The sequence below is a fragment of the Fukomys damarensis genome, unplaced genomic scaffold (assembly GCF_012274545.1).
Source record: "Fukomys damarensis isolate Sample0158 unplaced genomic scaffold, DMR_v1.0_HiC HiC_scaffold_24, whole genome shotgun sequence".
In the NCBI taxonomy this organism is placed as follows: domain Eukaryota; kingdom Metazoa; phylum Chordata; class Mammalia; order Rodentia; family Bathyergidae; genus Fukomys; species Fukomys damarensis.
In genome coordinates this window covers 72,025,450-72,046,142 of record NW_022900936.1, presented here as the reverse complement: position 1 = coordinate 72,046,142, position 20,693 = coordinate 72,025,450, and the positions used below count along the sequence as shown (strand labels likewise).

Below are 20,693 nucleotides of genomic sequence, written 5' to 3'. Positions count from 1 at the left end.
AAAAAAAAAAAAAAAAAAAAAAAAAAATCATAATCTAATAAAAGCTACCCAAAGCTATGTATGTGTATTCAGTAAGAAAATGGAACTGAAAACATAGTCTACCCTTTCAGAGGGCTGTGCAAAACACAGCAGAGACGAGCTCCGCATAGAAAAGCAGGTTTACTAAAGGGAAGAGAGCTAGCAGCACAGTGACACAGCTCCGAGGTTCACGCCCCCCTGCTCCGTGGTCCCCGGGAGGACTGCCACAGGCCGGCTGGACAGTAACGGGCGGCCCACTTGCCTTGGCCGGCCCACCTCGGTTCTGGAGTGACTCTCAAACCCGCCGTCCTTTGCGGGGCGGGGCCTCCCTTACCTTACATACGGCAGATGGGGCCCTAGGCCAGGAGAAGCTACACGCAGGAGTTCTCACAGAGACAACTGCTACTGCATACTCTTCTCCACAGCAGCACTACTCAGGGTTCAGGTAAGTGGAAACAACCCAAGTATCTGTCACAGGGGGTAGACTGATAACGTGTGTATTATTCAACTTTAAACAGGAAGAACAGCCAGAGCCGGTGGCACATACCTACAATCCCAGCAAGAAGGAAGCTGAGGCAGGAGGACCACAAATCTGAGCTCAGCCTCGGCAGCTTACGAAACCCTGCCTCAAAGGTGTGAGGATGAGGTTTGGTGGTGGAGCCCCTGGGCTTGATCCTTAGCTCTGAAGGGAAGGGGACTTTGACATGTGTGAACCTCGAGGACACTACACTACGTGAAATGGGCTAATCACAAAACACATTCTGGATGGTGCCTCTACTTATATGAAGTCCCTGCTCAGAGTCACTGGGAAAGAAAGTAGCCTGGGGATTTGTGTGGGGAGAGTTACTTCATGGGTAGTTTGTTTCACACATAGCGTTTTAGATACCAGCTGCACAACTGTGGAACTGTATACTTAAAAGTGTTCACAGTGATAAATCTCACATATATTTTTATCAGTTTTTTAAAAAGCTACATGGGTGTGGTGGCACATACCAGTAATCCTGTACTCTGAGAGGCTGAGACAGGAAGATCCAAATATAGAGCCCAGTCTGGGCAACTGAGAGGTCCAATGAGACCCTGTCTCAAAAAACAAAAAGTAGAAAAAGGCCTGGAGATGTAGCTTAGTGTGAAGGCCTGGATTCCATGCCTAGTATTGCAAACAAAACAAAATAAAAGGGAAGAAGAAAAAAAGCTGTCTGCAGAAGGGAAAAAGTAGCAAGCCACTGCCTACAGCCCAGGCAAAGACTCTCTGGCCACAGGAGGTCCTGGTGCTTCCTTAGGTGCCTGGGGACCTCCAGCCTGCACCATTCCTGCCCCGCCCTGCATCACGGCTTGCTACAATTCCATCTTATGCTTACTACGTACCTCACAACACAAGTTAGTGGTAGATATGAAATAGGTGCTCAAGAAATCCTGGTGTATTGTACTGATTGTTTTTGAGACCTGGTGTTGCCACGCTGGCCTCAAACACGCAGTGATCCCCCTGCCTCAGCCTCCTGGGTGCTGGGATTATACGATTATTTATAAATGTGCCCCTTAAAAGTGTTTTGGACAAAACCCTCAATGTTCTCAGGTTTTCTTAAACCGTGTATTTGCTTTTTTTTTGCAGAACTAATTGAGCATCCCCATGGAGAACAGGTAGCCAAATGGCTAGGGCAGCTGGCTCCCAGAGCAGGGGTGTGAGGCCATACCAGCCCTGTCAGCTTCTTCTTGTGTGCCTCAGTGTTTCAGTTTCACAGTATAATGTGGAGACATGCTCCAGATGGTCCTCAGAAGGCCTGGTGGGCAGGAAGACCAACAGGCCTGGCCACTAGACCAGTGACGGTGAACCTTTTAGAGACTGAGTGCCCAAACTGCAACCCAAGACCCACTTACTTATCGCAAAGTGCCAACACTGTAATTAAACCTGAGTACTGAGGTTTTAGTTTAGGAAAAACTGTTATCTGACTCGGCTTGGCTTGCATGGCAACTGAAAGGGCTTGCACTGGGTCCTGGAGACCGGCTATACCTTGTTGTCTCCACCTGAGACGGCAAGGATGTTGGCGGTGATGGACCAGCTCACGTGCCACACGACATCATTGAACTTGTGCAGCAACTTAGGTGACCAAGTGTTGCCCAAAATATCTTCACACGTCCAGATGAACACGCGGCCATCCTGGAAGACAGGCTAGCGTCAGGATGGGGCAGGAACCCTGCCCTCTGGGGCCATGCTGGATCGTCAGCAGGAATGGGGTGGGGGAGTCCAGGCCAAGGCCACCAGCAGCTCTTAGGTGATGCCAGTGCCTGGTCCAGAAGCCTCACTTCAGTCCCTGTCACCTCTGCTCCTGTTGGTCTCAACTATGGACTTAGCATTGCTAACTTCATTTTCTTTGGGTTCTGCTCTTGCCTGCTCGGTCATTTCTCTCCAGTCTACCTTCTCATCTGACTAGTAGAGCTTTCTAAAAGCCAAGCTCAGAAAACAAGAGGGACAAGATAAAAAAGAAACATCACAAAAATTTGGAACCAAATCAAAGAGATTCTAATAAGGCCACTTGGTGGTACCATATAATACAATGCCTGGTCTGAAGGTCACCTGCATAGTCTGTCTGGGAAGGGTGGCTGAGTACATTCCCTACCTACACCAAGTTCAGGCAGGGGCACAAACTCAAGTCTGGCCCCACTTGGGGACAGTTCTACTGCAATCCATTTTTTCCCAGCGAGGAAGCCACTGTGGCTTCTGTTAAGCTCTCACTGCACAAGGACCTGCCCCGGTGATCTCACTGTGGGCATGCAAGTCCCCCATGCCTGCTGCTCTCCCTCCCCTCCCCAGGATTGTCCCACTGAGCCTCTGGAAGGGCCGATGGGACTCAAATAACTACAGGATCCATGCATGTGTGCAGAGGGCTGTGCTGACCTGGGAGCAGCTAGCAATGGTGCTGGTGGGCAGGCCAATGGATGGAGCCCAGGCCACGTCTCGAACCCAGTCGCTGTGTGCCTCCAGCTTCTGGTCCTCCTTCCACTGGCCGTCTTCGTCCTCCCTGGGGGAGACCAGAGGGCAGTACAGGCGCCCACACTGCCTCCCAACCCATGCACAGGCTACACTGGGGTGGAAGTTCCACCTTCCTATTTCTCAAAGTACACCCAGCTGTGGAGACCCACAGGAAAAGGCTTTTCCTCACTGGTTTCAATGGCTGGGAATCAGGTGAACAATACAAGTGCTTGACAAGAAGGCCAGGCTTTTTGTTGTTTTAAAGGGTAACCTTACAAGTTATAAATAGTGTTTTACTGGCAAAGGGAAAGATGGTGACCTTGCTGTTGTCAGCCATGGCTGAGCTGTGGTGGGCAGGCAGAGGGCAGGGAGCAGACGGGGTCCTTTGAAGAGTCTATGCAGCTCACTTACTTCCACAACTTGATGAGGTTGTCACAGCCACCAGAAGCAAACTTCTTTATGTAGTTGGGTTTCTGCCCTGATGGCTGATCTATGAGGCTTCCGGGTACAACAGCAGGGGCCCAGCTGACGGCATTGCAGCCGATCTGCAAAGAGGGGATGTGTCGTGACACAGCCCTCTCCTCTGCAGACTCAGGGCTGCTGGTCATTTCTCTCTAGCCACTCACAACTTCGACTCATGAGGCCTAACTCTGCAAGGTATACTGTAAAAGCAGCAATCGGGAACGCAAGCGTCACTTTTTAAATACATGAAAGGAGGGCACACTCAGGCCTAAAGAAAAAATTTTTAAAAAATCATTAGAAAACCACATAAAATAAAAATACAGCTTAAGGAATCACTCCAAACACTCCTGCAACCACCACCAGGCCAAGTGATGCCCCCTCCCGAGAAGACCTCGAATTAGGCCCCATCCTAATAGCCCCTCTCTTTTCCCATTTCTCAGACTCATCTCTTCCCTCTCTGCCATGCTTTGTCCCTCAAACATGCATCCCTGGATACTACAGTATGACACACGCCTGTAATTCCAGCACTCGGCAGGCTGCGGCAGAAGAATTGTCAAGTTTGAGCCCAGCCTGGGCAACTCAAGTGAGACCCTAGCTTGAAATAAAAATAAAAAAGGACTAGCCAGGGTTGTAGCTCAGCAGTGCCGCACCTGCCTGGCAAGGGCAAGGTCCTGAGTTACATCCCTGGTACTGGAAAATATATAAATAAACATAAAAAAGGACCGAGGATTCAGCTTGGTGCAAAGGCTCTGGGTTCAATCCCAAGTATAAAGAATATATTAAAAAAAAACTGGGGGACTTGCCCATCTCTGGTTTGTAGCTCTTCCTCTGATTTCCGCCTTACAGTTACCCCGGTAAGGAGCTAGCGCTCTGACCATGGTCTCATCTGTACTCTGCCGGTGCACTCAGTTCTCTAAGCTCCTCTGGGGTCTTGAGAATGGCCAGCTGGAGTCCAGACACAGATTCAGGCACGGTCCCTTGAGCAGGTCCTCAGGTGGTGGTAGTTCTCACACCACCAGACTGTATTTTATCAACCGTCAACAGCTGAGGCCTCTTAATTCACCCAGAGTTGCAAAACGGTAACACATTCTGTCAACTCTGTCATTTGTAACAGAATATTCCGGCTAGGATCAATTCCTCTCTTTAGCTGTTTGGTTACTGACAGGAAAGGTCAGAGAACAAAGTCCAGATAAATGCTTCTTTTTGAACTGGTTCCCGTCATTCACTAAGGGTGACTCATTTGCCCTCTGTGAGGTCTCCCTACACCCAGGCTGGCTTCAAACTCTAAGGCTCAAGTGACCCTCCTGCCTCAGCCACCTGAGAAACTCACTGGGCCTGCAGGAGCATCCCACCTGTCCACCTTCTCTTTCTCTTTAAAATGTGAACCCAGCAGTAATTATGCTTATTTGATGGGTTTCAGTTTCAGTTCATTGCGTTGAATCTCATTTTCACACTTAAGCGTCCCACCCTGGTGGTATAAGATCCTTCAAACTGTTGGTCCTTCTGACATAACCCAGTGTGGCAAAGTACAACTGTGACATTTCTTTCCTCTGTTTATGAGATGTCCCCAGCTCATCTTGTATATCTCCTGCCTGAGACCTGAAATTACCAACTCTCTGGTTTTAGTGAGAGAAACTGTATTTCAGGATTATAATCTGGGTCTGGGGGATGCTCAATGCCTCGGAATTATATGTGCTTTAATTCATTTCATACAAAATACTACTGCCAAATGATTACTAAAAGCATTTAAAGAAGTTTTGTACCTGTTTTTTCCATTACTATGTTTTCCATTACTTTGCTAGTTTCTGTACTCAAACCTATGTAGGGCACCTGTTTTTTGATTTTCTGGGGGGAGGGGGTTGCCAGGGATCAAACTTGGGTCTGCAATTGCAAGGCAGGGGCAGCACCACAGAGCTAAATCCCTGGCCCTGTACGCGCCTGTTTTTAATAGCTGCACTAGATGTACCTTTGAAGAGCTGGTGGCTGTCCTGCTAACCTCCGCCTCATGACTCAGTCTTGGCCCTTCAAAAGTAACTGCATTATGTTGTCTGTCCTGTCATTTCTGTCATCTGAAGCTTCTTCTCCAGTAGATACTTCAGGATGCAAACAACAGTTCCTGAGTTCTTGCATACTGATAGTAATTCATGTTTTTTATGCTCTGAAATACATTTTGAAACTGGCTTTTGTGTTGGGCAGCTTTTCATCACTGGGAAAAAATCCATGACACTCACACTGTGAGGGAGAAAGGTTTAATTAGCTCCCAGTTTGAGAGGGTTCAGTCCATGGAAAGCTGGCTCCAAGGCAGGAATACCAGTATGGAAAGGCTTGGTGGGGCAAAGCAGCTCATGTCATAGTGGCCACAAAGCAAAGTGTAAGGCCTAAGTGCTGGAGAGGAAGGGACCAGATACAGACAGAGGTTGCACCCTTATGAGCCACTTCCTCCCACCAAGTCCCCCCTCCCAGAAGCCCATTCAGCTGATGAATTGATGAGGTTAGTGCTCTTACCACCAAGCCACCTTGCAGAAGTCTCCTAATCCGTCAAAATGATGATCCAGATTAACTACCACAGCCTTGATATAGCATAACCAACTGCACATAAAGTGCAAGGTTTGATGAAATATGACATAGACATCCTTGTAAAACCATTACCCAATCAAGATAATGAACATTTTTAAAAAAATTTTTTTGGGGGGTGTTTTGAGACAGGGTCTCACTACATAGTTGAGACTGACCTGGAACTCACTATGTAGCCCAGGCTGGTCTCAAACTCACAGCGATCCTCCTGCCTCAGCCTCGCGAGTGCTGGGATTACAGGCGTGCGCCATGACGCCTGGCAAGATAAGGAACATTTGCAATACCCCAAAGGTCTCCTCCTCTCCCACTGAACTCAGTCTTTTTATCCTATAGCCTCCAAGGTGGACAACCACAGACCTACTTAGTATTGATTAGTTTGCATTTTCTAGAATTCTAGGCCAAGAGAATCCACAGAATGTCCCTTTTTTGGTCTCTGTTCACTCAGCATAAATATTTTAAAATATAACCATCTCATGTGCATCAACAACTGTTTCTCTTTGTTGCTGAGCAGCATTTCTCGAGCACGGACACACTGCCATTTCTTCGCCTGTCTGCTTGCTGATGGACATTTGGATTATGTGGATTATTTCTAGTTTTGGCGATTGAAGCCACATGAACTTATGTGTGTCAGTCTGTGTGTAAACTTGAAGTTATTTTTCCTGGCTGTAAGTCCCTGGTTTGTGCTTTCTTTCCTTGAGTATTTTATACATGTGATTCATTTTTTGTTTTTTCTTGTGCCAAAGCTGGAACCCAGGGTCTTGAGCTTATCAGGCAAGTGTTCTACCATTGAGCTACATCCCTGACCTACTTTTCTATTTTAGGCAAGATTATGTGGGAGTAGTTTTCCTGATCAAGTAAGGGAAGGCAAGCCATTCTGAATTCAGAACTCTTGTTCCATAAAATGGCAGTTTGTGCTCAGAAGCTCCTGGCTCTGCACCCCTCCCTGTGCCTAACTTTCTTTCCCACCCCTATGTCCCTAGCAGGCTCCATGTTGATTTCACCCCCAACAATCTGTCCTTGTGAAGAGCTCTATCCAAGAAGCAAGCCCTGGGTATCATCACATTTCTTCAGGCTTTATCACCATGACCTCTTGCCCTCACCTGATATAAGAGAGAACAGAATCACTCCCATTTCTCTAAAGATATTCAAACGGCGGGCCAGGGATTTAGCTGAGTGGTTCTACTGCCTGCCTTTGGAAGGACAAGGTCCCGAGTTCGATCCCCAGCACCACACACACACAAATGGCCAAAAGCATGTGAAGAGATGCCCAGCATTATCTTTGATTAGCAGAATTAAAAAGCACAGTAAGAGGGCCAGAGGTTTTGGCTCAGTGGTTCTGCTGCCTGCCTTACAAGCGCAAGGGCCCGAGTTTGATCCCCAGTACCAAGAAAAAAAAGCACAATGAGCTACCACTCCACACCCAGCAGGACAGCTCTAATAAAAGAGACGGGTATTGGCAAGGATGTAGAGAAATTAGAACCTCAGATGTTGCTGGGGGGATGGGTAAAATGAAGACTTTGCAAAACTGTTTAGTACCTCCTCCGAAAGTTGAGACATAGAATTACCACTTGATTCATGCTCATGCTCATAGCATGGTTGCTCACAACTACTAAAAATGTTTGCTGCCTGACAGACAAACAAACCTGACGCATACATTCAAAACGCAGTATTACCCAGCCATAATAATGAATGAGTACTGATACATGCTATGGCAGGGTGAGCCTTGAAAACCTGTAATTTACTGGTTCCTCTTTCATTCATGAATGTTTGTGAGAATTATAAGACACACAGTAGGGGCTCAAGAAATGTGAGTTTTCCCCCCACTGCCCACAAGGTTTTCTGGACTGTTTCAGTTTTAAGGAGCAGAGAGGACTAAATGTCTATGATGTGCCCCATAGTGCCACTCGGTTCCAGGGGCACCAGTGACTACTGCGGGGCATGTCACCCTGAGGTACCCACAGTGGAGGGGTACTGTCCTGGGAAGGCTGCTGATGTCCCTCTGCACAGCCAGCCCTTGCTCTGGTCTGAAAGGGGCCAGTATAGCCATATGGCCATCTGCTCAGCAGTCCTCCCGGCCCAACGCCCTTTAGGGACTCCACCCTGCCCCACCTCTCACTACTAGCAGACAGGGCTGCCCTCTGCAGAAAGGCAAGGCTGGACTTACAGTGTGAGCATTGCTGATCTTCTTCATGTCCCACTGGCCTTCGCCTGTGTAGGTCAGCAGGGAGATGGCCCCATCCGAGCTCCCACAGGCCAGGATCAGGCCATAGTCATGGGGAGCCCAGCACACAGAGTTCACTGCAGGATGTAGGAGGCACACAGTGAGCAGGGAGCATAAGAAACACAGGGCCAGAGCTGCAGACAGATTGCTTTGCTAAGTTCCTAAAAGGACTTAGCAGGGACTACTAGGGTCAGCTGTAATTTTTTCAGTTAAAGACATTATAAAAAGCCCTACTGGGCTGGGGATTTAGCCAGTGGTGCCACACCTGCTTTGCAAACGCAAGGTCCTGAGGTCCTCAATTCAAAACCGGTAAAGCAAATAAACAAACAAATCTTATTGCACACAAGTATCATTTCATAAACTCTACTAACAAAATGAGGGCCAGGGATTTAGCTCAGTGGTTCTGTCACTTGCTTTGTAGGCACAAGGACCCGAGTTTGATCCCTGGTCCCAAAAAACACCCTCAAAAAACAAAAAAGCAAAAAAAATGAGGAAGGATAGCAACCTGAGAATAAAGGCTGGTACTTAAAATGAACAAACCTATAAAACTCTCCATGTAGCACTACTCTTTAGTTCTCAGGCCACACCTCAGCTATGAAGATTAGCAGGAAAGCCAACCACAGTCCAGGACAGAGGGAAGGGAAGCAGGGCAAGGTAGGATAGAGGCCTGCCCAGCAGCTCGGTGTACCTGAGGAGTCATGTCCCGAGTGCTCATGAGTCTTCTCCCAGGTGCCATTCTCCTCTTTCCAGATGATGACTTTCCGGTCATAGGAGCAGGATGCCAGGATATTGCCATACATGGGGTGGGCCCAGGCCACCTGCCACACGGGACCCTCATGACTACAAGGGGAGACAAAGTCTGTTTAGGGGCCACAGGAACACATAGTCCTCTACCTGACACTGTTCTGGACAGGACTGAATGGCTTTCTTGGCAGGGGGAAATATAGTCTTGCCTAAGAATTTCAAAAGAGAAATTCACTGTGAAAGGGACACCAATTGGCCAGCAAGGACTCTGAGGCCCCAAGAGGCTAAGAGGTCACAGAGCCTTTCTAAGAGGCAGAACTCTAAAGTCCCCGGGCCACTCAGCTAGAAGCTCACCTGCCCAGACTGCAGCCAGCACTGCCTGTGTCTGCTCTTCTCAACAGTCACTCACTGGGTTAGGGTTACAGCTGCTCAAACTCAGTGAACATCTGCAGACTGAGTCACAAGCCACCCTTCCATAGGGCCAACTTCATGAGTAGGTAATGTCTGTTCCTACTGCCCCTCCTCTGTTCAAATGACAAGTCTTCTCTTCTGCTGTCTACTCATGCACCTGCTGACAGGTATCATCTGCACACACATCTGCCAGGCCTTCTAAGGCATCATCTCCGACAAGAGGCAGTGTGGCACAGTGGTGGTAGACACAGGCCCTTTCACCCCACTTTCCCAGTCAGGAGCTCTTGGCTTTACGCCAGGGTAATATCTTCTCTATGGCTGTCTCTTCAGGTGCAAGTGGAGAAGTCATTAAGACTTCTTTCACTGCACAGTCATGGGGGTAAATGTGGCAGCTCGTGTATAAAGCTTAGAAAAATGCTTGGTACAAGAAGGAAAAACCTGCTCAATCTGTTAGTTATCATCACTGCCCCTTGCTTACTCTGTGGCTCTAGGGCTCCAGCCACTTCCCTCTGGGTGGACAACAGTATCAAATCCATGCCTACAAAGAAGGAGCTGTTGATGAAATGGAGCAGACTCAGTCTCAACACCACTATAGTTAAAACTGAGGTGGGGTGGGGAGAAACGGTGCGATTTTTTTTAATCCCTGCAGTATTTCACATCTTTTGAGAACTAGAAAAACAGAGCAGCTGGGCGTGGTGGCACACACCTGTAATCCCAGCACTCAGAAGGCTGAGGCAGGAAGATCGTTGTGAATTCGAGACCATCCTGGGCTACATAGTGAGTTCCAGGTCAGTCTCAACTACATAATGAGACCCTGTCTCAAAACAACAACAACAACAACAAAAGAAAAACAGCAGAGGATCAGTGTTATGGCTTGTATCTAGATGTCTCCCCAAAGCCCCACACACTCATAGGTAGGGCTTTCAGAGGTCCCTGGATCCAGGGTGTGTGAATATTGATTAAGGATATGTGAAGATTAGATCAGTCCATTGACTGGTTTAGTGTAGCTCTAGGCATGGATAATAGAAGGCCCACCCTGGGTGTGAGGGACCAACCAACAGGTTTTTAGCCTGGATGGGATAAAAAGAAAAAAGCAGGCTAACTGCTTTGATTTTTCCTCCCTACTCTTCCATGGATTGTTTCTCCTCTGCCATGTTACCCTACCTTGAAGCCAGCTAACTGTGGACTGAAATCTCTACAAACTGTGAGCCAAAATAAACTTTTTCCCTTTAACTTTGGGTGTCAGCAATAAGAAAGTATCTAAGACAGACAGCTGTGCCAGTGCTGGCAGTGCTACACCACCCAGGGCTCTGTTCAGCTGGGGCTCTCAAAAGAAGACACAAGTGCTTGGTTCTTCCGTCATTTGATCCTTGGTACTCAGAAGGGACCTTGATGCCCACTGCCCCACATGGACATTGTCTCTGTATCCGTTCTTTAATGCAGCTGAACACACACTGAGCACCTTTTTTTTTTTTTTTGGTACTGGGGATCAAACTCAGGACCTTGCACTTGACAGGCAGGTGAGGCACCACTGAGCTAAATCCCTAGCCAAGTACCTTCTTGTCAAGAACATTTCTACATAAACTTTGGGAAAAAATTGTTTTATATTTCAAAGTATGACAATAGCTGCTGTCCAAGGCCCAATGTCACCTTTCCGTTTTGCCCCCAGTCACAGCTGAGGCCTTAATGGTCTGTAATGCTATGGCTCTCAAAGGCAAGAGAACATCAGCTGAAGGCATCCTGGTTCCTTGAGAACCCAGTAGTAATACAAATAAATAAATAAATAAAAGAAAAGTTGTATCTGGGGTACTATGAATCCCTTATCAGCTCAACTCATCTCACCTACCAAGGTGGGCATGCTCTCCCTTCCACCCTCATCAGCATGAAATTTGCATCAACAGAGGGTCACCTCCATCCCCTAAGCCTCCCTCTAAGTACTGACACTTACCCCCTCAGGTCAGCAATGAGGATCTGCCCTCCATTGCGCACATCGAAGATTTTGACGGACCTGTCTGAGGAGCAGGTGGCCAGGCGGGTACCATAATAATCCATCTGGGCATCATGCTGCAAAGGGAGGATAGCTCAGGAAGCTTGAAGACCGGGCAGCAGGGTAGGCGAGGGCAAGTTGCCAGAGTCTAGTTTGGACCAGCACCCACCTGGAATGATCTGATCTCAAAGAACCATTACCAAGAGACAAGAAGCTAGCATGGTGAAGTCTCACGTCTTTGCTAGGTGATGTCATCCTGACAGGGACAAGCTAAACCATACCCAGCTGGCTTTACAGACCCTTTGTATGCTCCAACGAATGTCCATTCTCATTTTGTTTTGTCTGGTGGGTCTAGAGAAAAGGTTGGCTTAGCTGCCCCTTTCCCTGGGCCTGAGGCCCCACCCTGAGGCTCTATGGGCTACAGGGGAAAATATCATGAGGTTCGGCTCAGCCCTAAACCCAAAGCTAATGCTAGAGTACAGGCCTCTGATTGCCTGCAGGCCCCATCAAGTACTCTGTGACACACCTCTAGCTGGACCCATTCAGGTGTCTGGGTTCCTTCCTCCTGTCCTAATCCTTTGTTCCTAGGTTACTGTTGGAACCCAGTAAAGTGCCCAGCACGCCAGACTCCTCACCCAAGGGAAACATTATGTTCTGTGTCTAGATGTCACCCAAAGCCTCGAGGTGGGACTTTCTTTTTCAGAAGTAGTTGAATGTGTAATATGTGATGCTGGGGTTAGGTAAGTGACTGATGTGGCACCACCCTAGTCCTAGGAGTCTGAATAAGAGAAAAAGGGCAGAAAGGTACTGGTAAACACTTGTTTCCTTTGCTACATGTTATTTCCCCTCTGTGGGACCTGTTTACCATCTGGTCTTGGAGCCAGACCGCTATGGACTGAAACTTCTATGAACTGTGAGCCAAAGAACCCCTTCCTATTTAACTTTGGGTGTCAGGTATTTTATTTCAGCAACAAGAGAAAAGTAACCAACACAGGAAACAGGGCCTTAGGTGTCACTGGTCCCACCACTCAAGACCTGAATGCCCTGATGCTGGCTGAATTCCAGAGGGACTGGCACCTGCCCACAGTACCTTGCCCATCCGGGCAACAGTTCCACTGCAGCACTAGGTCTACTGCCCCCAAACAGCTGACCCCTCCTGCTTTCTGTCTCTGCCTAGAACAACAGATACCACTTTCCTAGCTGTTCCATCGTAGAAGTTTCAGGAATGATTGTCATCCCTGTGCTCACAAGGAGCAAACATCACCTTTCAAAGGAAGTGCTCATCAGATCTGCTTCAACATTCCTTTCTTACCTCCCTACCCAAGGAAAATGTTCTGATTCTCCCTTGGAAGTCAGCCACTCACTGCATCAGGCCCTGCCTTCTTAGAAGCAGGCAGAGTAGGTGATTTCCCAAGCATTTTTGCATACTGTATCACACTGGGGGAGGAAACAGGGCAGAGTACTCAAGAGGTGTAAATCCTATCACAGTAGTTGATCTGCTGTACAGCCTTTGAAAATGTACCTCATCTTCCTTAAGCTTCAGTTTCCCTATCTTTAAGTGGGACTAATGACTGCATCTGCTTCAAGATTAAATAAGATATTAAATGGAAAGTACTTTGAATGGAGTCTGACAACTTGGTGAGCATGCAAATATTCCTAATTATTATTTTGCCTCATCTGCTTGTCAAATCAACCCATGCAAGTAGGTGGCACATTACTTTTTCCATGAGGAAATCGAGACTCACAAAAGGGAAGATACTGCCTAAAGAGTCTTAGACAGGACCTTCCTGTCCAAGATGAAACACCAGCTCCAAGGTAAATAAAGCAGTGGAAAGTAAAATGCTCAAGACAGAAACCAAGCCACACAGGCAACTGCTGGTGGACAGGCCATGAGGGCAAGAACTCTAGGATGAAACATTGTAGGCCAAATGACCTGGTATCGCTCAAAGGCTGCCCTGACTGTGTGGCACCACGTATGCAGCCAGTTTTTCCTGTAGAGAGACTTTAACCCCTGGACCTGCTCCAGGAGGCCCTAACTTCCTACATTGAGCCCTGTACTGGCCTCTCAGGAAACACCTGAGAAATGACTTGTGGTTCAAGGGGCCTTGTCTGGCCCACTGGCTGTGGGGTCCTATCTGGCTCTCCCTCGAGCTTTCTCTGTGGCTGCTTTTGGGCTTTCTATGGGGTCATCCTCTTATGGTCTCATTAAACCCCCTTCCAAAAGGGCTAAGAAATGACAAGAGGAGGAAGACAGGTAGGAAGAAGACTGTCAAACTTCTGCACCCTGTCAGCCAGAACAGGTTACTGTATTATAAACCATTCCAAATTTTCCTCAGCAGAGTGACCAGACTGTCACAGTCTTGCCAACTCACAGGACACTGCTGGGAGAATGGTGGTCATACCCCTAAGGTTACAGTCTGACTGGCAAACACTGCTGCCACCCCCAGATTCATGAACAACCAGCAAAAAATGGTAATGAGAAGCCCAAACTGCTTCATTCCCACAGAAATGCCCATGTCCAAAGCCCAGGAAGGAGGCATAAGTGAATACTTACAATCATGTCCTCATGAGAGGTGTCCACAGTGTTAATTACAGATACCTAGAACCAAAGACACCACAGTTAATGACAACAGAATACAATCATCTCATTAAATCTACTGACTATTTCTAAAAAAATTTTTGAGACAGGGTCTCACTATATAGCCCAGGCTGGCCTAGAACTCACAGCAATCCTCCTGCCTCAGCCTCCCAAGTGCTGGGATTACAGGCATATGCCACCACACCTAGCTCTAAAATTCTTGACTGCATATTTCTGGTCATTCAGTACAGCACACACCTTAAGTGCCTTCTTTTCCCTGAGCCCTGTGCCAATGCCACAGTATACAGGAACAAGAGAAGGCCTTTGAGAAGCCTGTGCATAAATAACTGTAAGATGTCAAGATCAATTCTATAACATAGTTTACATGTGCTACATGAGCTGAGGGGTGGTGGTGTTGGACATAAACTGGGCCTTAGATGAGAAGAAATTTGCCAGATGGCCTGGGGAAAAGTACAGTCCAAGCAGATGGTATAGATAACTTGGAGCAAAGACAGAAGTCCCAGAGTGCTTGATATAAATAGGGATGGGGGTAACAGCAAGCAATCCTGGTTGCCCTTAAAAGTGAGGTAGGACCTGGAGGGAACTAGAGCTGATGTTTCCTTCCTAGACAACAGAACCTCTAATATCCCAGGCAGTTTATGCACTATAGGTTATCTAAGACTTGAAGCAAGTTTCTTCAGAGGCTGCTTCATGGCCTACCCCTTGCGACAATGTCAGTGATGGTGAGCCTTTCAAGAGCTTTCAGTGATGAAAACAGCTGGCTGTGGCACATGTGCCGTAGGTTTGCCACCACTGCTCTAGATGGTCTCCTAGTGGGATCCAGGGTTGAATAATTTGTAGAGCTCGAAAATGGCTGGCTTGGTCCTGGACCTTCTCCCTCTCCCTGCCCTTACCCTCCACTTTGCTTACTAGGGACTGAGCCCAGGGCCTCATACATGCCAGGCAAGTGATCTACCATTGAGCTACATCTCTACCCTTTTAAGTCATTTATTTTAACATTAACTTTCATCTCTTCCCAGTAATAAAAATACATTCACTGTAACTCATTATGGTAAACCAGAATTCCCCCAGAATCCTACCCTTGGAGATGACTACTTCCATGGTCAAGTATTCTTCCGGAGTTTTTAAAGCATATAGTAGTAAATAAATAGGTTAAGTGGGCTCCTACTGTCTATATACACTATTTTACTCTCATGCAAGTTTCAAATAGTTCTGACAAATCATTCAACTGACCAGTTTCTCCCTGAAGACCTTTTAAATATTAGTTTTCAAAGAACACCCAACCACACCGTAGGTGGAAAATAACTCTGATTTTCTTACTATTCGCTATTAAATAATATCAAAAGTGAAATCAAGTTCAAAAAAATAGGAAATCAATGTAATCCCAGTGCTCAGAAGGATCACAAGTTCAAGGCCAGCTGGGGCTACACAATGAGTTCAAGAACAGCATGAACAACATAGCAAAAAACAAAACAAAACAGAATGATTTTGACACAAAATAGCTCAGATCACCGAGTCCCTTATAAAAATAAAAACTCCTAAATTTCAGTTCCAGAAAGTATCATAAAATAGCTTTAAAATTCTAATGTTGGGAACAATCACCTCTTTACTATAAAATATAGTTAGAGAGATAACTCTAGTTTTTCTCATTTAAGTATTGAAGAGAACAGATGCGGAACAGTTGCTGAACTTTCTTCTGGCAAGAAAATTCTGATTCAACCTCTCACAGCTTTGTCTGTAATCCTTTCAGGTCATCTTCCATCTGTTTTAGGGACTTTTCTATTTCAACTCTTTCAAGATTAAAAAACTCTTTATCATCTAACACATTCTGCTTTTCAGAAGACCCTAAAGTATTAACTTTTAGTGGCTTCATCACCAGACAAAACAAATTCCTCCTGTAATCTAGATTCTTGGGAGGTCATCTGAATGTACAGACAAAGTTGAGGGAGCAGCTAGCCCATCCAGTAGTCTCAAGAATGCAGTCACTCTCATCCTTGTGTCTGGATAGCTTTTGCTCCTTCTCCTCAGAAACATTACAGGACACAAAACATTAGGGATGAGGTTGGTGTTTTCCTGGACAGCCACCCTGCTCAGGGAGCTGCACAGGGAGCAAGCAGGCAGAGCACCAGTAGGTTATCCTCTGCTGCTGCTGTGTCCTCCCTCTTCTGCAGCAGCTGGGGTGGCTGGAGGCTTCAGAAGGAGCAGGAGCAGTAGCTCCTCCGAAGCCTTTTGAGTTTATCAGGTCACCGTTAAATAGCAAGCAATAGCACTCAAAATACTTCTTCAGGATCACATGAGTTACAAATTAATTTAGAACTAGCTGAATATGGATCACAGAGTTCTCAACTCTATTAAGCAGAACTAGGGGCCACTTTATCACCTAGCTGCCTGGAGAATAAGAACTACGCCAGGGTTCTGACTTAAAGGTTCACTAGTTTCTTTCAAACTGGCGGTGGGGCATCCCGTTCTCAGGAGCATACATTTACTGGGCTGTGTCAAGCCGGGTCACGAAGGCTTCATCCATTAAGTATCACTCAGTCACTCACTGGATCTGTGGAGCGAATACATGCCGTGCATACCACGGAAATGGGAAAAACTGGGACCCTGTCGTCAGAATCACTCCGCCCTTCCTGCCGTCACACCCGGGAACCCCTCGCCTCTGCTGGGAGACAGGAGGTGGAAAAGAACGAAGAGCGCTCGAGTCTCAACTCCGCCACTGAGCTCCGAACTCAGCGCAGGCTCGGGTCTCAAGGCGGTCGCGGCTCTACTTCACTCGCGGAGGTGAGGCCCGGGCCGGGCAGCGGCGCGGCCTGACCCCCCCGCACCCAGGGCCAACCTCTCCCAGAGCACCCCAGACTTGACCCCAGCCCGAAGGGCCGGAACCCCGCTTTGCGTCCAGGCTCCAACACTCACCATGACTGCGACCGCACGCAGACCTCAAGACGTGGCAGCTCCCGGCGGCGCCTCCAAAGGGCTCACTTCCGGTGTGGGCGGCGAGCCGACTCCGGGCTGCAGTACGCTCCTCTCACACCAAGGTTCCGTGTCTTTCTCCGGCCGCTGTGAGCCCTCGTGTGGCTCCGCCCTCATCTGGAGCCCCAGACCCAGGGAGCAGTGCCGTGGTTGAGGAGGAGACCCTGACCAGTGGCTTTGGAATCTGAAGCTCTGGTGGGTCTTCTGTCCAAACCAATCCTTCCCTCTTCCTCGGTGACAGCGTCGTGCGCTTCCCTGAGGGTCTGGGCGTGTGTGATGAACCTTGTAGCCTTGATGGTGTGTGTTTTGCGGGGAGCGAGTGTTCTGTTCTTAGTGTGTTTCCTTCTGCTTAGTCTGTCCTCAGTCACCCTGCCCTCCCTATCACAGACCAACGACTTCAGAGACTGCAAATTGCCGCCTCCAAACCGGTCCCCTAGGATGCTGTGAGTCTGACCTATCCGGATTCCCCCAAGGCCAGAAGGTCTTAAATTCCAGGCCTCAGTGTTCCTAGCGCCCAGGTCCCTGCTTCTTAAGAAAAAGGCTGCTGAGGGCTCCCGACAAGTGCAGTGAGAACACTGGACTGCCAACAGAACCTTGGGGTTAAGTCACAATCCTTCAGTTCCCTCTGTCTTCAGTGGGGTAAGAACCCGAGGTGAAGGTGACCACTGTGAAAATGTTACTGCTCAGAGAGTATAACAGGGCCATCCTGTGAAGGGGCTTTGGAGAGGGAGCCATGGGAATGGGGTGTTAGCAGAACTAAGGGCAAGGCCTTGAGCAGCAATTTAGCCTTCCAACCCACCCTAGCTTCTGAGATGCCCCACCACCACCACCAAGAGAGAAATATTGCAGGTGTGAGGGGGCGGTGCTTGGCGGGTGGGGGGGCATTGCTCTTAGTTTCCTGTTCTTCAAGGGATAATCCCTGGCCTTGGATCTGTAACTTCACCCTTGAGCCTCTGGCTGGTAAGGCCAAGTCACTTCTCCCTGAGCTTCGCTTTCCTCCAGGGGAAAATGGGGACAAGGGCATATTAGATATAAACATCATGTGTAAAGCATAGTTGTCAAAGAAATTTCCTGGTGTAAATGTTTAAGAAACTGAGGATTTGGGGCTAGCAGTGAACTGAATCTTACTCATTCAGATACTTGTGGGCGGGAGTGAAAGGCACAGTGACAGAGTGGTTGAGCACTAACCCTGGTGCCAATACTGCGTGTGCCTACTTGTGTGAACACACGCTCACCTCTCTTAGCTGCTACCTCCTCTGGTAGGTGGGAGGCAGAGCACAGATTGTGGATCCCTTACCTGAAATGCTTGCGACCAGAATTGTTGCAGATTTCGGGTTTTTTTAAATTTTGGGATATTTGCATATTCCTGAGATATCTTGGGGGATGGGACCCACTTTTGAACACAAAATTCATTTGTTTTATTTCTTATACATATAGCCTGGAGGTCATTTTGTACAATATTTTAAATAATTTTGTGCATGAAACAAAATTTTGCAGGGTGGAATTTTCCATTTGTGGCATCCTATCAGCACTCAGAATTTTCAGACTTTTTGGATCCTCTGAGAGCTGATTTGGGATTAAATGAACCTTGAATTTGAAACTGTTTGGAAGTTGGATGGGTCAATGTGTTTGATCTGGAAATTAGTTCAACTTGAAAAAAGCTGGGATTGTGTGTGCCTAACTCTAATATCTGAACCAACACTAGCATCGTTTCTCAGCCTGGGCATATTCTTTTTCTTTGCAGATTGACTCCTAGAGTGCCAAGCTCCTCTTTTGCTCCTGGGATGTCATTGATATCCTGTGTCTGTATTTCCCACCTGGCTAACCCTAGACCTCAGATCAGGCCATTCTTAGCTTTCCTCTGTTGTGCCCTCTGTCTCCCAGGCTCTTTGCCTCTGAATGTCCTTCCTTCCTCCCTGAGGTCCTGATGCCTAGATCTTCCTTTCTGGGATGCGTAGCTAATCCCAATGAGCTAATGACTCGTGGCATGGTAAGCACTGATGGTGGGCACTCAAAAGGTGACCCGGTGGAAGGGGAGCAAGATGACTTTCCCAACCAGGGACTCCCTGAGTTCACATTCATGGGAGGTAGGGGCCCAGCTGTCCTACAGAAAAAGGCTTTGTGATGGGTACCGTGTCTGCATTTCCACATGTGCATTTATTGTTATTGCTTAGTATAGTGTTGAAAAGGCAGACAATTCCCTTTAATTACAAAGAGCACAAGCCGGAGATACAGAGAAATAAAAGAGTGTACAATAAGAGCATAGTCACTTCCCAGCCCAGATCGTCCCAGAGCCCCCAGATCCCCAGAGCCTGGGCAGCTTGTGGAAGCTGGAGGCGGCACCATTCCTTCAATAGTCTGTTATAAAAGACGTGCGCACAAGAGTTAGCAAGGATGGCAACCCTCGAGAGGAAAAGCCTGGGACAGAGAGCACCACAAACATTACAAAACAGATGGTGAGGCTGAGGAGGTGGCCCAGAGCAGCCTCTGACCTCTTGTTAGGAGAGAGGGTAAGAGGAGCTGCCCAGGGCCTAGAATCCTCCTCTCCTTGGTGGGTTGGATCTCTACATTAAAATCAGGAGGGCTTGATTTCGAATTTGGAAAAGACAAAAAAGAATTTGTCTTCTGACTGCGGCCTTCAAGCAGCGCTCCTGGCCAGATCCTTTAAGGGTGGGCTCTCAGATGTGACAGTGGGAGAGATATGGGTGGGAGACTTGTCAGAGTGACACCACACAGGCAGCCTCCTGCAGGCAGAGCAGGGAGAGAGGGAAGTGGTAGTACTGAGAACATCCTGGCAAGAAATTTCTGAAGTTGCTAAATCTCCAAATTCAAGAACAAGTCCTGCCCCCCATCCCAACAATAACAAAATGACCAAAACAAGTTCAGGAAAGGGAGACAGCAGTACACATCTGTATAGCAGACAGACACATGTTCTCTCTTATCTAGGACCATACCTCTGGGTCTAGGAGAGTCACCTTTTCTTATCTGCCCCAGGGCCAGATGGAGGGCAGGCCCATCCCCAGCGTGGCCCAGATAGTAATTTCAGTTCCCAGCCCAAAGTGGGTGGGGGCTCAGAGGCCTTTCCTGACATCTGGGCTGAGGAGGGGGCAGGTGAAGTGATGGGAGGAGCATCAGGCTTCCCTTGATTCAGGAAGTCCTTTTGCTCTTCCTGGCAGGACACACTGTACTTAGTGGCCCTGAATGGACAATAATTACAATGTGGGGAGGAGATGCCTATATGGGAACAATGTTGGAGGGCAGGGGACAGAGGACCTGGCAAAATTTTAACATTTCCTTGGAAGAATGGATGTGAGAGAATAACTAGGAATCTTGTAAAAGAAGAGTGAAGAGACTCATTGCACCACATAATTAAACATTCTAAAGTGACAATAATTAAAACTATGTGGTTGGTGCCAGAGAAGACACCCAGATGAAGGAACGAAAGAAAAGCTCCAGCGCTCAAGTCTGTGTACAACGTCAGCAGGTGGTAAAGGCGGCATTTTAACAGGATTGGGGGAAAGAATGGTGCTTTGTTAAGGGATGACCAGGAGAAGACAGATTTAGAGTCCAGGCTCTGAAGCAGCCATGTTGATTGGTCCATCTCAGTGCAGAGCGCCCTCCCTCTTGTCAGGTCTGTGCCATGGCTCGGACAAGGGCTTAGGGCAGCCACAGAGGCTGCTCCGGAGATAGGGAAAGCTGTCTGAAGTGCAGAGAGGTCCGCCTGCCCTCCTTCAGAGGC

The 20,693-nt window shown here is 47.8% G+C and overlaps 1 protein-coding gene across 1 annotated transcript in view; it reads right to left on the bottom strand.

The window, feature by feature from the left end:
- The window catches only part of Sec13 (SEC13 homolog, nuclear pore and COPII coat complex component), an 18,653-nt gene extending 1,665 nt beyond the window's left edge, over positions 1-16,988 (bottom strand). Inside the window, exons 1-8 of the mRNA XM_010619273.3 lie at positions 16,898-16,988; positions 13,940-13,984; positions 11,347-11,462; positions 8,932-9,083; positions 8,187-8,320; positions 3,398-3,531; positions 2,912-3,035; positions 2,027-2,173 (exon numbers count right to left, since the gene is read on the bottom strand). Coding sequence (XP_010617575.1) covers positions 2,027-2,173; positions 2,912-3,035; positions 3,398-3,531; positions 8,187-8,320; positions 8,932-9,083; positions 11,347-11,462; positions 13,940-13,984; positions 16,898-16,900 — 855 coding nt within the window. The 5' untranslated portion in view covers positions 16,901-16,988. The remainder of the gene's footprint in view (positions 1-2,026; positions 2,174-2,911; positions 3,036-3,397; positions 3,532-8,186; positions 8,321-8,931; positions 9,084-11,346; positions 11,463-13,939; positions 13,985-16,897) is intronic.
- Positions 16,989-20,693: the final 3,705 nt, after the last annotated feature.